This window comes from Scomber scombrus, chromosome 5, assembly GCF_963691925.1.
Source record: "Scomber scombrus chromosome 5, fScoSco1.1, whole genome shotgun sequence".
Taxonomy (NCBI): domain Eukaryota; kingdom Metazoa; phylum Chordata; class Actinopteri; order Scombriformes; family Scombridae; genus Scomber; species Scomber scombrus.
Window position 1 is genome coordinate 27,678,246 of NC_084974.1, and position 18,329 is coordinate 27,696,574.

At 39.9% G+C, this 18,329-nt stretch overlaps 1 protein-coding gene across 6 annotated transcripts in view; it reads left to right on the forward strand.

Annotated features, from left to right (window-relative positions):
- Positions 1 to 18,329, forward strand: part of dscamb (Down syndrome cell adhesion molecule b) — a 102,371-nt gene that overhangs the window by 73,051 nt on the left and 10,991 nt on the right. For all 6 annotated transcript variants that reach the window (XM_062418864.1, XM_062418867.1, XM_062418865.1 and 3 more), the window contains exons 11-25: positions 8,289 to 8,485; positions 8,993 to 9,089; positions 9,428 to 9,556; positions 9,647 to 9,814; positions 10,678 to 10,748; positions 11,781 to 12,024; positions 12,676 to 12,822; positions 13,861 to 14,016; positions 14,478 to 14,611; positions 14,871 to 15,024; positions 15,225 to 15,342; positions 15,431 to 15,597; positions 16,300 to 16,398; positions 17,106 to 17,294; positions 17,751 to 18,041. In XM_062418864.1, the coding sequence (XP_062274848.1) occupies positions 8,289 to 8,485; positions 8,993 to 9,089; positions 9,428 to 9,556; positions 9,647 to 9,814; positions 10,678 to 10,748; positions 11,781 to 12,024; positions 12,676 to 12,822; positions 13,861 to 14,016; positions 14,478 to 14,611; positions 14,871 to 15,024; positions 15,225 to 15,342; positions 15,431 to 15,597; positions 16,300 to 16,398; positions 17,106 to 17,294; positions 17,751 to 18,041 (2,361 nt within the window). The remainder of the gene's footprint in view (positions 1 to 8,288; positions 8,486 to 8,992; positions 9,090 to 9,427; positions 9,557 to 9,646; positions 9,815 to 10,677; positions 10,749 to 11,780; positions 12,025 to 12,675; positions 12,823 to 13,860; positions 14,017 to 14,477; positions 14,612 to 14,870; positions 15,025 to 15,224; positions 15,343 to 15,430; positions 15,598 to 16,299; positions 16,399 to 17,105; positions 17,295 to 17,750; positions 18,042 to 18,329) is intronic.

An 18,329-nucleotide genomic window follows, 5' to 3' on the forward strand; every position in this document is an offset into this window, starting at 1 on the left:
TCCTCACCAGCCAACAGTCTGATTTATAAAACACAAGTACTGTATGAAAAAAGAATTGAGCATATGTGTGTAGTTGCGTTTTTACCTATAACAAGGAGCACACATTGAACTTTATTCATTTAAGTGAGTCTGATGGGATGGACGTCAATTGTGCAAAGTGTCTTATAACTGACCCTGACCTCTGACCTTGCCTGCTGGATAAATCAGGGTTTTTTTAATTATTAATTTCAACTGGCACGTTATGGATATTCATGTGTCACTGTAATTAAGCCTCGCAGTGTACAAGGTTGAGAGCTGCCACTGTGTGAAGCTGTCAGCGCTACAGCAGCAGGCTCAGAGACAAACATGCTCTCTGTGTTTTCATAGGTCAGTTTCCTGACTGTAGTGCCCAGTTGCTATGCAGCAAGTTGACCTATAGCTGTACTAACCCTTTTTCTTCCATTTCCTATCAGCCACAGAACAATCACTGAGGCTGCAGCTTCACTAACTAAACTCAGCTCTCAGTATTTTCATGCATTAAGCCTGTTTCACATTAGATTTACACTAAATTATTTTGTAAGAATATAAAAACATGAAAAATTCATGTAATATGTTAGAACAGCATTCGTTCATGAGGTGTTTGTACTGTTGTACTGTGTCTTTGAGTCATTTAGAGTAAAAAAGAATGCTCACCATAAAAGAGATGATATAGTGCTGTAATCATTGCAGATCCACTCCTCTTTTCTCTTCTCTAACCATCTTCTTGTAACAGCGTTCTACTGAAAAAACATGCAGGAGCACGAAGGGGCATATGTGTGGTTTCTTTTGTGATCCCACTCAACTTTTTGAAATATTTGATATTTTGAAAAATGCTATGCATACATTTTACAAGAAAATAAACAGTAGACAGAACTTTGGCGTGTGTGTGTGTGTGTGTGTGTGTAGTCTTTCTGGTGTGTACATCTTGTAGTGATGTGGGGAGTGTGAGAAGTAAACTGAGATTGCGTGCATAGTTTCTGTTTCATCGATTTTTATAGTCGTATTATCTTGCATAGTAGAGGAGAGAGAGAGAAAGAGATCAAGAGTTGACCCACCGAACTCACTCTACTGTTGCTCTAGGCTTCAGATTCATGCTGTACTTTGCACTATCAAAGGGAATTTTGACAACTTCACTGCTGAATAATGTAAGCTTACTTCTCATAAACGACTAGTAGTTTCATTAACATGGTAACATTATTTAGTGTTTTAGCGTTTATACATTTATATCAAAAACATTTTCTGCCCTGAAAGATAAATCCACGGTTTGAACAGTAATTTGATTACATAAATGATGAGTTATCAGTTTTCACTGATTTCTGTTTTGTTCACCACAAGTCGACAGCAGTTGTGTATATGCACAAGTACAAATGTTTTTTGTTTGTTTTTTTCAGTTTGTAACCATAGGCACAGTGCAAAACAGTTCATTCTTATTAGAAATGTACCCATTGGCTGCTTACAGAATGCATTCTCACTGATAAGAAAATAAATAATTATTCAACTTTTAAACAATTTTGCTCCCCCTGCACAAAGCTGCCTCTTAGTCCCTTCAGGAACAACTCAACCGATCTGGGCAGTATTACCAACCTCTTATAATTTTTGCAATACTTCTTCAAAAATGTTTTTAGGTTTCATCAATCGCATTACTATCCACACATTCAATTATTTGATTGAGAACCACTCTTATGTGATTTCATTTAATCGCCATGTACATTTTATTAATACTGCAGCTAATCAATAATCATGTTAACAAACTTTAAAATACCTTCATGACATTATAAGAGTATGTTATCATCAGTAACAGAGTTGTACTCACACATTTAATCAATATTCACTCTGCCCATTAGCATCTGAATTACATTTCTTTTGCAGTGTCATTTAAAACCTTCTAAGTCATGTATGATTCAGTTAGCATTAACGTGTCATCTTCACGGCTGAAATAATTTACATTACAGGAAACAGCTGTAATTTCCTCAGGACTATGGTAATACTCTGGGCTGTCGTACCTCTGCTGGTATTGGCTGCTGTGTCATTACATGCTAGCGCAGTCACATGCTTGTCACTCATCAACAGATCACATTTCATGCCCTTTAAACCCTAAACTGTACTCGTACACTCAAGATGCTTTCTCTGAAAGTGTACTTACTCGCATGAGTGGTTTTGAAAAAGGGAGACCATTACTGTGCTCGTATTCACCGACACCATCATGTCCATTCTCCAGTGTTTGTGTGTGTGTGCATGTGTGTGTCTGTTTGAGGACAATTACACATTTCTCTTTATTTTTTAACCATATAGTCTGTTATCATGTATAGTGTATTTTACTGCATGTGTGCGTTAGGAAATGCTGGAACTCTTGAGTGCATTTCTGCCTCATTTAAATCCGTCAATATTTCAATTAGAAGCCGACGAGGGGCTCAAGGGAAAAGCAGTCAGCATGTTTCTTTGCTTTATTTGCTTTACTCTCTGGCTGTCTTTGTTTCTTACATTTCCAACGATGAGAGAAAGATTAAAAAGATAAATAACACATTATTTGTTCCATTTTATATCCTTGTTCATTTGCTGGCAGCTGTGTTTGTCTGCCAAGTGTCTAAATCTCCCATTGCGCACAACAAACCATACATTTACTCACCGTTTACAGATCATTTTATAGCTTTATTGAATCACTCCGCTAACAACATTGTTTTAATCCTAGATTAATATTAGAGTAGTACATCATATATTTAAATTGTTATACATTAGTCTGTCCTCTGTGTCTTTGTCTGTCTGTGTATGTTTCAATTTTAGTCTTAAATAAAATGTTATAAAGTGAATGAATGCTAAAATCCTTTTATACAGTCTATGATAAGGCTCAGTCCTATTAGTTGTGAATCCAAGCAGGGTTTGTAAATGGTCAGTGATAGGTATTTATCTGCTGATTATCAAGAAGTTTTCCAACTCTTTTTTTGTTTTGTACTACTTTTTTTTTTAAAGCCAATATGCTCAGGGCCTGAGGGTACAGTATGCCATCAAATGTCTTGTTTTGTCCAACCAAGTATTGAGTTTATTATCATATATGACAAACAAAAGCAGAAAATTGCCTCACAGCAAATGTTTGTCATTATTGCTTGAAAAATAACAGGAATGATCGATGAAGTAGCTGCCAGTTTATTTTCACTTGACGAACAATTAATCGTTTAATATCTTGCAAATGATAAGACCACCTTACCACCAAGATCATTTGGTAAGTTGGGGTTAAGACGTGCCACTGACAGCATGGTCTAGAGAAATAAAAGGATCCACCTCTCTTCATCTATTATCCCTCTACACCTCCCTCTCTTCCTGTCTGTGCCTCTCTGCCCCCCCCCCCTTTCCCTCCCTTTCTATCCCCTCTGCTTTCTCTTTCTCCCTTGTCTCCCCTCTTCCCACTCACACTTTCTCCTCTACCCGCCTGTGTTTTATTACCAGGCCCCTGTAATATCGCTGGATATTAAAAAATATACATCAACCGAGCAATTATGGGCTATCAAAAAGAATAGGTTTAGCCCGGGGCCCTGCGAGTGCTGCACGGTAGATGTGGAGAGATGAGATGAGGAGGAAGCGAGTGAGTAGCCTCACCTCAGCTCGGGCCACTGAAGCACGACCAAGACTGGTGAAGACTGTAGGACATTTCAGATACTGCAGTCTACTTCACATGGTAGAGATCTTGAATACATGCACATTTAGCATGTTTCATTCACACATATGCATGAACAACAAAAGACACAAAACATATCTAAATGCACACAGATATATTCATACATGCATATTCATACACAGGAGGGAACATACACACACCTAAACAGAGAAGCATACGCTCATACATACAAACATAAATGGCAAACCCTCTTTTGAACACATGCACAGAGCTTTGCATACTGTCATTGTGTGCCCTTTCTCAAGCTCTTCTGATGAGCCAACGCGAGCCTTGTCAGTGTTAAGTTGCACTGCCAAGGCCTCAGATTTAGAAGTAGAAAATAGCCCCTGTTAAGAAGCAATAACATTTAGAGAAGGGGCTGAGGAGACTCTTTTAATAGGACTCACTTAAAATTCATAGTTGCTATGCAAAATAAATCAGCGATTTCCTGCGCGGGGGCAGTGGGAAAGGGGATGATGGTGTGGGGAGCGAGGGAGAGGGAGGGGCTGCGAGTGAATAAGAGATGAGGTTTAAACGTTGGCAGTCCCAAGTCTGACACATTCCATCATGTCGGGGGTGGGTGGGGGTTGAGGGTGCACGCACGCACACACACATAAGCACACATGCCTACATGCACAGTCGTGCACGCACAGAAACACAAGCAGCATACCCTTTTAATTTTTGTTGGCTGCTTCAAAGAAGAAAATGTGCTGTGGAGAAAAAAGAAGAGACACGTTGAAGGAGTCTGTGTGTATGGGGGATTTTTGTTTGTGTGCTATTTAACTCTGGATTTGAATTTACAGTTTATAAATTAGAGCCTCAGCAATACATTGGCTGAATCTAGCTTATCAAAGATACAGTATCAGTGTTGACATGTCCGTCAGATGATACTGTAAGTGACAAGAAAGTGCTGTACAACTCCCAAAGATAGGATTAGGGTAAAGAAACAGTGTTGCTATTACATCATTTGTCCACCAGGGGGCACTGACAAGTTTATTTTTCAATTGTAAACTTAAACAATATAGTAGGTCTAAAATTCTGGCCAGCCAAAAAAATCTAATACAATAGATATAATAGATACATGTACGCCATTTAGCTGGCGTAGTAATTATGACCCATGGAAGTGATGCAGTTCAGATTACATCAGTTTAAGGTGACTTGATAAGATGATTTTTGCCTTTTTAGGATGAGTTGTCTTGGTTGGATGGCTAGATGCCAGTCAAAAAGTGGACTTTGCTGCAGAAGACCACTGTTTGCTTCCTGTTTTCAACTCTGTGTAACATTTCCAGTTTCCAAATTATCCACCATTTTACAGCTGCAACAGTAGCAGCGGAGTATGCTACAGCAGAAGGGGGAGACAAAACTCCTGCACTCCAGCTTTAAGCCTTAAAAATCCAAAACTGGTCGACCCCTCATACAGATAATTGCACAAACAAGTAGCTACATTTTACATGTAGCACTGAAATAATAAATAACAATGGAGCAAAAATAATCTGCAGCCTGGCCACACTACAGGATAGCTTAGATTTAACACACTGGGTAAATTCAAACACTGTCAGGAAAATTGCCATTCACACAAGTACAGTTTAATAGATGATTCATTATAATTTCAAGTACTCTAATTGACTTGTATTTCTAACCTTCCTGGAAATCCTTCTACAAGCAGACTGTACCAGACTGGTGCTTGTGGAAGGCCAAAACAAATTAGCACAAAGTTATCTACAAATACAGTTTGACCCAGGGGAATACAGTTTGTGTGGGGAGCCATGTGTGCATTTCTAAATTGTGTGTCTGGTTATTTATGTGTGTCATTGCTTCTGTTTTGTTTTGCACTGGTTTGTGCGTGTGCATCTTAACTTCTTTTCTTGTCAGGGTGCAGGCATGCACACTGTCCATGTTTGAAAGGCCAGTTTCTGTTTCTGTTTGTTTTATTTGTGCATTACTGAAAGTGCAAGGGTGTATGTATCTGTCTTTATCCGTGCATGTCTGTATATGTTCGAACGTGTGTGTCTGTGTGAGAGAACAGCATGGCCAGCGGACTTGTCTGCTGTGTATGAATAATCAAAGTGGTCTCTCTCATCATTAAATCATCGCTATCCTGGTGGGAGCCTGAGGAGGGAGATGGAGTGAGAGAGCGAGGCAGAGGGAGAGGGATCATAGTTAGCGCTGCAGGGGTCATGCTCTCTCTCTCTCTCTTCCATCGTGTAGTGCGGCTGAGATGTGTCATGAGCACAAGTCTTTTCTGCTCTCTGTGTTCGCCCACTTAGCTCCCCCAGACACACACTCTCATCCACTCACATTCATACATATGCACATGCAGTGTAACACTCATACACATGCACACAGAGACATTATTCAGGAGTGTACAGACATTCACACTCTGACTCAAACACACATATTGCATCTCTCTTGGAGGAGAAGGCCTCCAACCACTGCTACAGCATTATCTGCTACATGTAGCTGCCACTACTGTCCTTTTCAATGACATAGTACTGAATTCACTACAGAACATATGTACCCCACAGATACTAGAAATCTTTAAATTAGTACTTCAATGTGTAACATAAATAAACATTTATCATATGGTCACTCAAAAGAATAATTCTGATAATTGAAATCTCCTCTAATAAATATTTCAATAACACCTGATCAAACGAAACAGACCCACAGGCAATCATTCAAATCTGCTGTTGTACGGAGATTTATAACATCTTTAAGCTAATTGTTTTGGTTTCACGGCCACAGCTTTATTGTTTTGGTTTCACTCACATGCGGCAAACAACAGTTTTCTGTGATAAAGCTTTAAAAACCCACATGATGAACACAGTGAAGCATTTAGTAGCTAATCAGCTTGATATTTCCCTCGTGGGTAGGTGGAGACCAAAACAGAGCTAAAGGGTGATTAAATATTGGACGTACATTTGTCAGGTCACCAACGAATGATAATGTTGCTCCTTATCTGCTTGCTTATTTAAACAGTTCCTCATAGCAATTTTACAAATTATTATATGATTATATGTCGATTTTGTGACTACAGCTCGTTTCTGCTGCCCCCAAGTGGCCAAAAAAACCCTATTAATTCAGATGTAAGTGTCAAGCAAACCATCAACGACTGATGGTCATACAAAAAAAGCTATTAAGCTATAAAATTCTCAGACATTTATAGATTAAATTAAATCAGAAAAATAATCCAAAAATAAAAAAAATTAAAAAAATTCAATCTTTGCATCTCAAGTTTAATGTTGTATGTTCAGGGATCAAAAAACAAATCATTTTTGAAAGGATTAAGACATAATTTAACTTTATTCTAAATTGTATGGAAGACAGTTGGTTAGTTGTTAGCCTATGCAGTTTTTCCCCCTCCATCATCTGAAACGACAGCTGTTGAATGTCTCTCTCTCTCTCTCTCTCTCTCTCTCTCTCTCTCTCTCTCTCTCTCTCTCTCTCTCTCTCTCTCTCTCTCTCTCTCTCTCTCTCTCTCTCTCTCTCTCTCTTCCTTGTTTATTTTAAAAGTTGGTTGTTGCACACTCATGAATGGCACTCAAGAGAACTGCAGCATTATTTTTGACACTGCATTAACGGTTCAAAGGTTTCCAGTCATTTCCCTCTTCGCATGTAGCTTTGAACGGATTCCTGTGCTTGATTCCTCTTAAAGAGATTCTCATAAGCCAACAAGCCACTGGCAGCAACGTTATCAAATAGTTTAAATTATTTTACCTGCATTGTGATGTCTATAATAATAATTAGGATGATATCCGTAATGTGCTGCTCAGAGCTTCAGAACTAATATGGTGTAATCCAATTCAGGAGCTTCACACTTTAGAGATCATTATACTGTGAATAGCACCTGAAAGTCTCAGTGAGGGTTATAATCGGGAGACGGCCTCATGCAGTACGGAGAAAAAGACAGAATGAAAGAAAGTGTGAGTATGAGAATAGTGTGAGTACAGACTGTGAGTAGTCTGGGTGAGAGACATTCACAACACACACACTGGCTGGATGTGTTGCTAATGAGCCTGGCGTGCAGTTACGGCATAGATCCAGACTGGATGCACTCTCAGACCGATGGGAGTTCAATCAGGAGTCACTACTTTCTTCTCCGTTCCTCTGCCTCATCCTCAAAAAGCGGCACGTTACCGTTGGCTGTCGTTATCAAAGCAGGCGCATTCTTACCTGGAGAGCTTTCAATCTCCACGTATTAGTGGAGACAGGTAGACTCAAACATGACTTCATGATGGTCCCTTGTGTGTTTAAATGGTTGTCATAATTGTCAGAGAAAAAGGGAAAAGGAAGCCATCTCGGGTAAGAGACAAGAAATACAGAGTTAGAGATTGCGTATGTGCTGTGTTTTTCAGAAAGAGATTCTGTCTTCTCTTTCTCTTTTGATCAACTCATGGGACTATGAAAGCATTATTTCCAAAGTGGTCCTTGGGTGGGAAGAAGTACATACTCTGTTGAGAAACCCGATTTTTGATATCACACTTATGACGACGATGTACATAAAATGGCCAAAATCTAGATATTTTAACCAATTTATGTCATTGTCTATTCTTCATCTCCTTCCTCCCCATTCTTGTCCTCCCTGCTCCCCTCCTCTGACTTTTCTGTCACCTCCATCCAGTCCCAGCCATGATCACCTCCTACCCAAACACCACACTGGCCACACAGGGTGAGGAGAAGAGGATGAGCTGCATAGCCCACGGTGAGAAGCCCATAATGGTGCGTTGGGAGAAAGAAGAACGCATCATCAACCCGGAGACCAGCCGATATGTGGTCACCAGCAAAGAAGTGGCCGACGAAGTCATTTCTACACTGGTGGTGGGTGCCTGGAATTCTGTTTTCACACATTTTTCTATCTAATTTTTGGGGAGTGAACCAGCCTTCAGTCATTTTTATCTGTTCAGACAGATGGAAAGCAGAGAGTGGGGCATGGCAGAGTGAATTCAGGCTGGAATACACTCACATAATCTTAAAATCTACAAGTAGAGTATGAAATATTAAAGAGCTACCTTCCAGTTCAATTTGATGGTTATTAAAACACAGTATGAACGAGCACGTGTATTGCAATATTATAAAACGGCAAGAAATACTGTATAGTATGTGCCTTGAGATAATTGAGTAGTTAAGTAGCCCACATGGTTTACCAAATCCTACCAGAAGTTTTACTTCCTCTGATTAAATTATAAGTAAAGGATAGAAATATTAAAGTTAAATACACTGACTTGCCTCCATTTTGAAAATCAAGCGGGATGAAGCATAATTTTACACTCATAAAGAAAAGTCAGAGTCTCTATCCAGCCTTGAATGTTCTGTGTCTCTCTGTAGATTATGCCTACTGTTCGTGAGGACTCTGGGTTCTTCTCCTGTCATGCCATCAACTCCTTCGGTGAGGACCGAGGCATCATTCAGCTGACAGTGCAAGGTAAGCTCTCTCCGCCTCACACTCAGTTCTGCTCACAGTTGGAGCTTTTTTTCCCCCTGGGTTTGTTTGGAAGAAGACAAAATTCCCTCGGGCATAGGAAAGTTTTCAGTCATTTATTACTTAATTCATTCATGTATTAATTTAATTGCTGCATGGTGCGACTCCTGCTCTTTGCTGTTCCCCCTAATCGCTCACCAAGGAAATCACAGATAGAGTAAAACTGATACATCTGTCTTGTCTGCCCGCTATCTATTTTCATTTCAAGACTCCATATTGTCTGTCTTTCCCACTATCTCTGTCTATCTCTCACACACTGTTGTGTTCACATTCTTACCCAGAACCTCCCGACCCTCCAGAAGTGGAGATCCGGGAGGTCAAAGATCGGACTATTGCTCTCCGCTGGACCATGGGTTTCGATGGCAACAGCCCCATCACAGGCTATGACATTGAGTGCAAGAACAAATCAGGTAGAGGTGACTGGAATGCAGTGAACTATGTGTGGAAAATGGCATGTGTGGATAATTACACATCACCTTCTCTCTCCCTGCTTCTTCTAGCTTCATGGCTATCAGCCCAGGTAACCAAAGATGTGTCACCCCAGCTCAACCAGGCCACTATCATTGACCTCCACCCTTCTTCCACTTACAACATCCGCATGGTTGCCAAGAACATCATCGGCAACAGCAACCCTAGCAATGAGCTCACCATCACTACGGATGAAGCAGGTTAGTGAGCTTCTCATAAGGACCTTTACACACATTTGCAACAGTTTTCACTGACTTCATACTAAAACTAACTATTCAAATATGGTACTTTTCAGTCACTTATAACATTCGTGACTGAAAAGTATCATAAAATTGTAAAATGTGAAGGGGTTAGTTGTCAGTCGTGGGTACAGCTGAAATCATTTTTACAGAACACAAAATTAAACTACACTATCACCAATTCACACTCTTTAAAAGTGTCCATTTGGATATTATTAACATTATACTGTCGCCATAATTTATTTTAATACTTTAATTTTGGTCTTTAGAAAACTAACGTGCTGCCAAAATGCTGGTTTAGAAAGAGACCTATTCTGATAAAGTGTCCATTTTCTCTTGCCCCTCAGACCTGTTGAGTCATCTAGAACATTTATTTTATGGTTGTTTTAAATGGAGGCTATCATCTTTTATATCTGGGGAAACAGATCAGTTCACTGTTGCTTTTAGTCAGCTCAATCAGTGTTCACTTATCTTCTATTGCTTGTAATGGTCCCCCCACAGGCATAACAGCACATTAAAACAGCACATTTTACTGGATTCATTGCTAAAATAAAGTCGTGAACTTCAAATTAAATAAAACATGTATCATTTCTCACATTATTGCAAAAGGTTAAATTTGATGATAATACAAGTTTTAAAAAAGAAGATTATTAAGCAGTAAGGTGCATGATGTGCAAGAGCATGAATAGGAATACATTCTCAACTCAACAGCACCATCTAGTGTAATTTAAAGGGAGAAAAACTAAATTGTTCTTGATGGTGGATCATCTCTCCCATTTAGACACAAGCGTGCAGTAATGTTGAGTGATGTGCTTCATTTACAGCTCCTGACGGCCCTCCACAAGATGTCACTCTGGAGTCCAACTCCCCTCAGAGCATCAGAGTTTCCTGGAAGGTGCAGTCAAATGTCACGTGTCTTACTCTGAGCTGAGGCTTTGAAATGCATACCAGCATGTAGAATATTCTATGATGTACATCTCATCAGTGATTACTGAATGAATTAAACATCAAATGATAATATATGAAACACCAGCAATCACTTTACCAATGTGGATGTGATTGAAATAAATAAATACCAGGTATTAAAATAGCTTAAACCAGCAGTTTTCACCCTTTTTCCTTCAGGGACCCCCATTCTATCTTTGAGTTAACTGAAGAAGTGACACATTTTATTAATAGTTCATGTTATATTCAATGCAAACTGATCAACTGTACAGTTAATCCAAATAATGAACACAATATCTGAAGAAGTTTGAGTAAAACTTATTGAGCAGATTTTTTGTCCTGTGAATATTGCATCAGAGATGAGTTTCCTCATATTATTAGGAACTTTTTTATACAATACTGTGTCTGTATTATATATTTCTTATATTTTTAAATAACATAATTCTGACAAACTATGCAGTTTCTTCTTCTTGATGCTTGGCCATTGTTCTGTTAGCTCTTTGGTTGCTTTAACTGCAAACCTTTCTAATGCAGAACAAAGCTATTTGGCGGAGAGTGAATATATAGTTTGTGTTCATGACTTCATTGCACCCTTATCCTCATTTGTATTTCATATAAAAATCAAAACATTAAAATTAACAATTAGATTTAGTTGGGGTCAATACAGAAATTAATGAAATGTTGAGATATACTGTATAATAAAAACAAGTCTTAGACCTTCTTACCACTTAAAATCAAGAAGTCCTCATGATCCCCTGTCAAGCTTTACACCTAGTGGGGGTTAGACGATGATCATTTGGTTAGGATTGTTTATACATGTATAAAACTGACCAAACACGTAGTTAATAGTATTTCATATGTAATGGATAAAGTTCGGATGCATAACCTTGTAGAGTCATCTAAACACAGTCCTGTTTGCTGTAAAAGCGGTCGGTGTTAAGTCCTCTGACTGTTTTTTGCTCTGTTAATCGTCGTCTTGCAGCCTCCTCAGAAGCACCTGCAGAACGGTGTGATCCGTGGTTACCAGGTGGGCTACAGGGAGTACAGTCCTGGCGGGAGCCACCAGTTCACTATCATTAGTGTGGACACCACAGGAGACACCACAGAGAGCATCTTGCTGGACAACCTGAAGAAGTTCACTCAGTACAGCGTGGTGGTGCAGGCTGCTAACAGGGCAGGGACTGGACCATCTTCACAGCAGGTGGTCACCAAAACCCTGGAGGATGGTAAGCAGGGCATGTGGGTGATGTGATGTGTTATATATGTGTTATGTCTAAGGCTGGAGTCCACGTGCAAACATGATATGCTGTTATTTTTATTCTGTGTATTAGTTGCAGTTTGATTTTTTATTTTGAACTGAATCATTGAGTTTTGAACCAGATTCCTCCAATCCCTTTCACCTTCAGATGCATTAAGTCTCAAATAAACTCAAAGCAATCCTATGTAAAAGTCTACCACCTACTGGGCATGTATTGAACTACATCAGACACACATCCAATTTACCTTCAGCGCCACTCTGGTCATGGCTATAATGGAGCCGGATGGGTAGTAAATAAAATGTAAATAGGTCCTTATTTTTTGAGACCCCTAATCATTTTCCAATTTAACTCAATGGTGGGAATACATTTATGGATTGCTATAATTTCTTCAACAGAATGTACCAAATATTTCAAACGTACTCTTTAAGTATTCTTAATATGATTTTTACTGACTGTAATGAAACAATTTAATACTTTTTTTCACATTTGATAAGAACAAAACATCTTATTTTGGGTTCTCCATGTATTGCTGACATGAGGTTACGGTCTCTGATATTTCCACTGAAGCATCCATTAAGCCTCCTCACCAATATTCTTTCTTCTCTTTTTTTCTATTAGTGCCGTCTCGGTCCCCTGAAAATGTCCTGGCTGTTGCCAAGTCTCCAGAGGTCATCTCTCTCTCCTGGATGCCGCTGCCCAGAGAGTCCCTCAATGGAAACCTGCAGGGCTACAGAGTCATCTACTGGGCCAACCTGCCTGACGGAGGTATTAACATCCACACATACAAACACTGATATAATTTATAGATCAATAAAGTTACCTTACTATTTAACTCTATATTCTAAGTCATCAACACTGTCTTTGGCATTTCTGTTGCTTGCTGTCACGGTTCATCCACTAGGGGAAGCTGTGGTATTGTCATACTGTAATATGCTGTTGTGTGTCACAGAATTGAGTGATTCAAACTGTGTGTGTATTGTGTTTTCTAAAATTATATACCAAGTTTTGTACAATTTTGAAATAAAAGCAGTTATTTTCAGGAAAATAATACAATGTGGCAAATTTGCACTTACTATATCATTTTGATCTCAGGTTGTGTTACCTCTCTAGAATATATTGGATTATTTACACACTTGATTTTTCAAATAGTTTGCCCTGCATAACAGTATTTGTTTTTCTAATGCTGATCAACAATGGGCATATGAACCCTGCAGTGCACAGAGGGAATATATTTGGTTCCTGTGTTTTCCCCTTGTTTATATACTGCACTGTTCAGCAGTGATCCAACCTGCAGTCTGGCCAGTATCCATCAATAATTCACAATGCAATAACTCACTGAGGCCCACTGCTTCAGCTCTGAGTGACAGGACATGAGGAGAGGAGAGGAGAGGAGAGGAGAGGAGAGGAGAGGAGAGGAGAGGAGAGGAGAAGAGAGGAGAGGAGAGGAGAGGAGAGGAGAGGAGAGGAGAGGAGAGGAGAGGAGAGGAGAGGAGAGGAGAGGAGAGGAGAGGAGAGGAGAGGAGCGGAGAGGAGAGGAGAGGAGTGGAGAGGAGAGGAGAGGAGAGGAGAGGAGAGGAGAGGAGAGGAGACGCATTGTGAACCGTTGAAAATGCAAATAAAAATGTTATGGCTGTTTAATTGAAACTCTATATTATAGTGGAGTACTTAGAGTCCACGATAACATTTAAAGTCAATTCCTCTGTTACACTAAAACAAAGATCTAACCCTTATTATCAGAGGAAACCAATATCAATACAATATATAAGTGCAGGCTTATTAATGTATCTCCCTCCACTGTTTCAGAACTGGGAGAAATCAGGAACGTGACCACCAGTCAGCCATCTCTGGAGCTGGACGGTTTGGAGAAGTACACCAACTACAGCATCCAGGTCTTAGCCTTCACCAACGCTGGAGATGGTGTCCGCAGTGAACAGATCTACGTGCGCACTAAAGAGGATGGTATGCCACAGAACTGGTTATGAGAGAGATAGCAAACTCAAGTTTATGTTAATCTTAAATCTTACAAAACAAAGAAATCTGTTATCTGTTGAAACATTTATTGCATATTGCTTTAGCTTTAGGTGTTTTCAGGTTCTGAAACCAATTCAATCAATTCAGACTCTTACTTTAAGTCATGTAGGGATAAGTTAACAAGTAGAATACTGTATATTTTAACCACTTCAATTATACCTTAGATTTTCAGTTATGTATCAGACCAATTAATTTATACTGAAAGACATTTTTGAACAATAACAACACACACACGTCAAAGGTATATGGTACAAACTAGGGTTTTTCAGGTCTGTTGAACCTACATCACATACTTTAATTCTGCTTATTCAAGTAGGATATAAAGCAATAGTCACTTAAACTACTATACATACTCATGCATACTCTTACCCTCTTGTCTTCCTCTATAGTTCCTGGTCCTCCAGCGGGGGTGAAGGCTGCAGCTTCCAGCAGCTCTGTGGTGTTTGTCTCCTGGCTGCCTCCACTCAAACTCAACGGCATCATCAGGAAATACATCGTCTTCTGCTCTAACCTGCATCCGATGGTAATAGTATTTATATACCACAAAATGTTCATTGGTTTTCTTCCACTGCCCTACCCAGTTCTTCACAGACAGGAAAAGTGATCTTGTATGATAATAAATCACACATGCACTTAATTATGATTCATATTGACTACGGTACCCACGCTGAAATCATGTACACCCTTGCTGCCACATGACGCTCTGAATTACCACTTCGGCACACTGAACCCTGCTCCTTCCCAGTGATACATGAAGTTTTTCCCTCTCTCCGGTTTTGCAGGTGATGAGCGAGTTTGAGGCGTCTCCAGATAAATATTTCTACAGGATCCCAAATTTGGCTCGGAACAGACAGTACAGTATCTGGGTGGTGGCGGTGACTGCTGCTGGTCATGGCAATAACAGCGAAAAGATCACAGTGGAGCCTCTGGCCAAAGGTACACCATATTAACTTAAAATACTTAACAATCTCCTTGAGTATTCTTTAGCCTCATACTATATGACTATTTTTACACAATTTACATAATTACGCACTCATTCACTGGCACTTTTTAGCCAGGGATGAATGGCAACAAGACATGCAGCATTTTAATGGATTTGTGTTACATGCTACAGCTGTGTGTTTGTGCTGTTTCAGCTCCAGCCAGAATTTTGACCTTTAATGGGACAGTGACCACCCCCTGGATGAAAGACATAGTTTTACCATGCAAGGCTGTTGGAGACCCTCCTCCCACCATCAAGTGGCTCAAGGGAAAGTAAGTCATACACAAATAATAATGTAATATTGGTCAAATTTTCAGGTAGTAATAATATTCCTAACTTTGTTTCTGTTTTTTTTTCCAGCACCAATGGGACTCCTACCCCTGTCTTGGTGGATGGGCGTCGTAGTGTCCATGGCAACGGCAGCTTCATCATCCGCACAGTAAAAGCAGAGGATTCTGGGAACTACAGCTGTGTGGCCAGCAACAACTGGGGGTCAGATGAGATCACACTCAATCTGCAAGTCCAAGGCAAGTAGTGCCTGTAGTATGGCTACCTCACTGATCAATTCATCTTAATGAAGCAATGCAGTACACAAAATCTTAATTTAGAGAAAGCTCCTACATGATAACAACATTGTAGAGAGTTAAAGAAGAAGGTCTGCATTGTTTTGTTTTTTACTGAGCTTAATGTCCCCGAAGAGACTAAAACCAACAATTTATCCTGCTTCCAGGCATTTTATAATAAGATAAAACTTGATGTAGTTTCGGCCTCCATGCCACACAATTCCATTGTTGTGAAAGAACTGTTAAACTTACATAAAATAGTCATAATGGTGTCCTGGGTGACAACATATTTTATACAGAGGAACACAGCTAATTTAACAGACACTGAATTGTAGATTGTGCTTGGAACTTGAATAAGCCTTAGGTTATATAACATATGCTGTTATTGATTTCATCAACAGATGATGTATGTGCCTTTTTGTATCTAATCATACTTCTAAGCACACGTTTATTTCTCCCTCTTATCATTCCTGTAGCTGCAAGTTCAGGTAAAAACACAAAAAGAGAGGGAACAAAATATTCCCAACAGCACTGGCCCAGAAGTGTTGTCACGGTGTGTCAACAGGGAGCATCGTGTTGCTTTTAAAGACTGGGAACTGGATAAGACAACATGAGGCAATTAATGTGAATACTAACAGTGCAATGAACTTTTCCTCATACCCACAGTCCCTCCTGACCAGCCACGCCTCACAGTCACCAAGACTACCACCACATCAATCACGTTGTCATGGATACCTGGAGACAACGGAGGGAGCTCCATCAGAGGTGAGAGTGACACACTGGCACATAGATACACAACAGATACATTTGAAACAACACAATGGACAGTTTAATTACAGCAAAATGTGATGTATACAAACAAGAATATGCTTCAACTACATACACTATCCTTCATGCAGAAACAATCACCTCCCCTCAGCTGCTTGTGGTAACCAGTATCACCTTCTCCTTCACGTCCTAACATCCCTGTTCTTGTTTCTCATTATATGGAGGTGCGGCTGAATACTTGTGAGCTAAAAGATAGATTAAAAAGCAGCAGAGAAGATTAGGTCCATTTAAGTGAGAGATTAAAGCGCTCCATCTTGAAGAAAGCGCAATCACAGTAGGACAGTGTGTGGTGATTTATCATTGCTCCTAATCAGGGCGCTGCTGTCTTCAGAGTTGTAGTCGCTATAAAAGCTGTCCATGATACCTTCTCTGTGATATTTGTTTTGCTTCCCCACTCCCAGCATCATCCATCACTGGAATACACACACCTAAGCTTACAATTGTCTATTTTTAGCCTTGCTTGTGGAGCGCTCGAGGGCTGGTGATGCTGGTCGGTCGATCAGCCTGTCCTCAGTCTGTCATCCTAACACTTTTGTGTGTAGTGGATGGCTATTAAATTAAATACAGACATTGAGGATGACTCACAAATGATGGTGGTGATCTCCTGAAAAATATATTTTTTTCCCCACCATTTTCCTCCACAGGTTACATCCTGCAGTACTCAGAGGACAACAGTGAGCAGTGGGGTAGTTTTCCCATCAGCCCCAGTGAGCGTTCCTACCGTCTGGAAAACCTTAAGTGTGGCACCTGGTACAAATTCACCCTGACGGCCCAGAATGCAGTTGGGCCAGGGCGCATCAGTGAGATAATTGAAGCAAAGACCCACGGAAAAGGTAGGGATCTAGATTAGGTTTCTCATATACGATGAGTGTCAGGATTGTCAAAATGTAAAAATGCAGTGCTTTGATATCAACTAATCACATTTTCTGAGATAAAAGCAAGTTTTTATGTTATTTGTGTTCCCGTACCTACTGTATGCTGCATTGTTTTCTCTAAATGAATGAATATGTAGGTAAGGGAGTATTTTCTTTTATCAGCCATTGGAAGATGATGACATGATACATTTTTATTTCTATTGATCTTAAAAACTTATAACTCAAAGCTCCTCCAAAACCCAGTGAGTACTGTCAAATCTTTTAATCTTAAGGCCAATTTACCTTTTATCCCCCTGTAAACGTAATCATGTTTGTCGACCTTGAAAGTTAACAGCAAACTGTGAGCTTGCACTTTAGCATTTTGATCACATCTCTAATCATTTCCTTTCACCCTTCTGTCTATCTTCTCCTCAGAACCTCAATTTGCCAAAGAACACGAACTCTTCACCAGCATCAACTCCACCAGGGCAAGACTCAACCTGGTCGGCTGGAACAATGGCGGCTGTCCAATCACCTCTTTCATACTTGAGTACCGAGCCGTGGAGTCGGCCACATGGACCACGGCCCAGCGCACATCGCTGACCAAGAGCTACATGCTGTACGATTTGCAGGAGGCAACCTGGTACGAACTGCAGATGAAGGTCACCAACAGCGCTGGCTCAGCAGAAAAGAGGATCACCTTTGCTACTCTCAGTGCTGACGGAAGTGAGTTTGGATCAAACAGATTGCCACAGAGTTGTGCAGATGCTCAGGAATAGGAATATCAGGAATTTGATACTGACTGTAACTGTTTGAGAACTAAACATATAGTCAAATGTCACTTTAACTTTTAAGTTTCATACAAGAATAGTGTTGCATGAATATCATAAACTAGCAATGATGCAAAAAAGACAAATAATTTGACAATTTGCAAGAATAAAACATCTTCTCTTCCCCGCTTAAGAACAACACAAGAGGTATATGGGTCAATGACGTATAAGGATTTTCAACAAC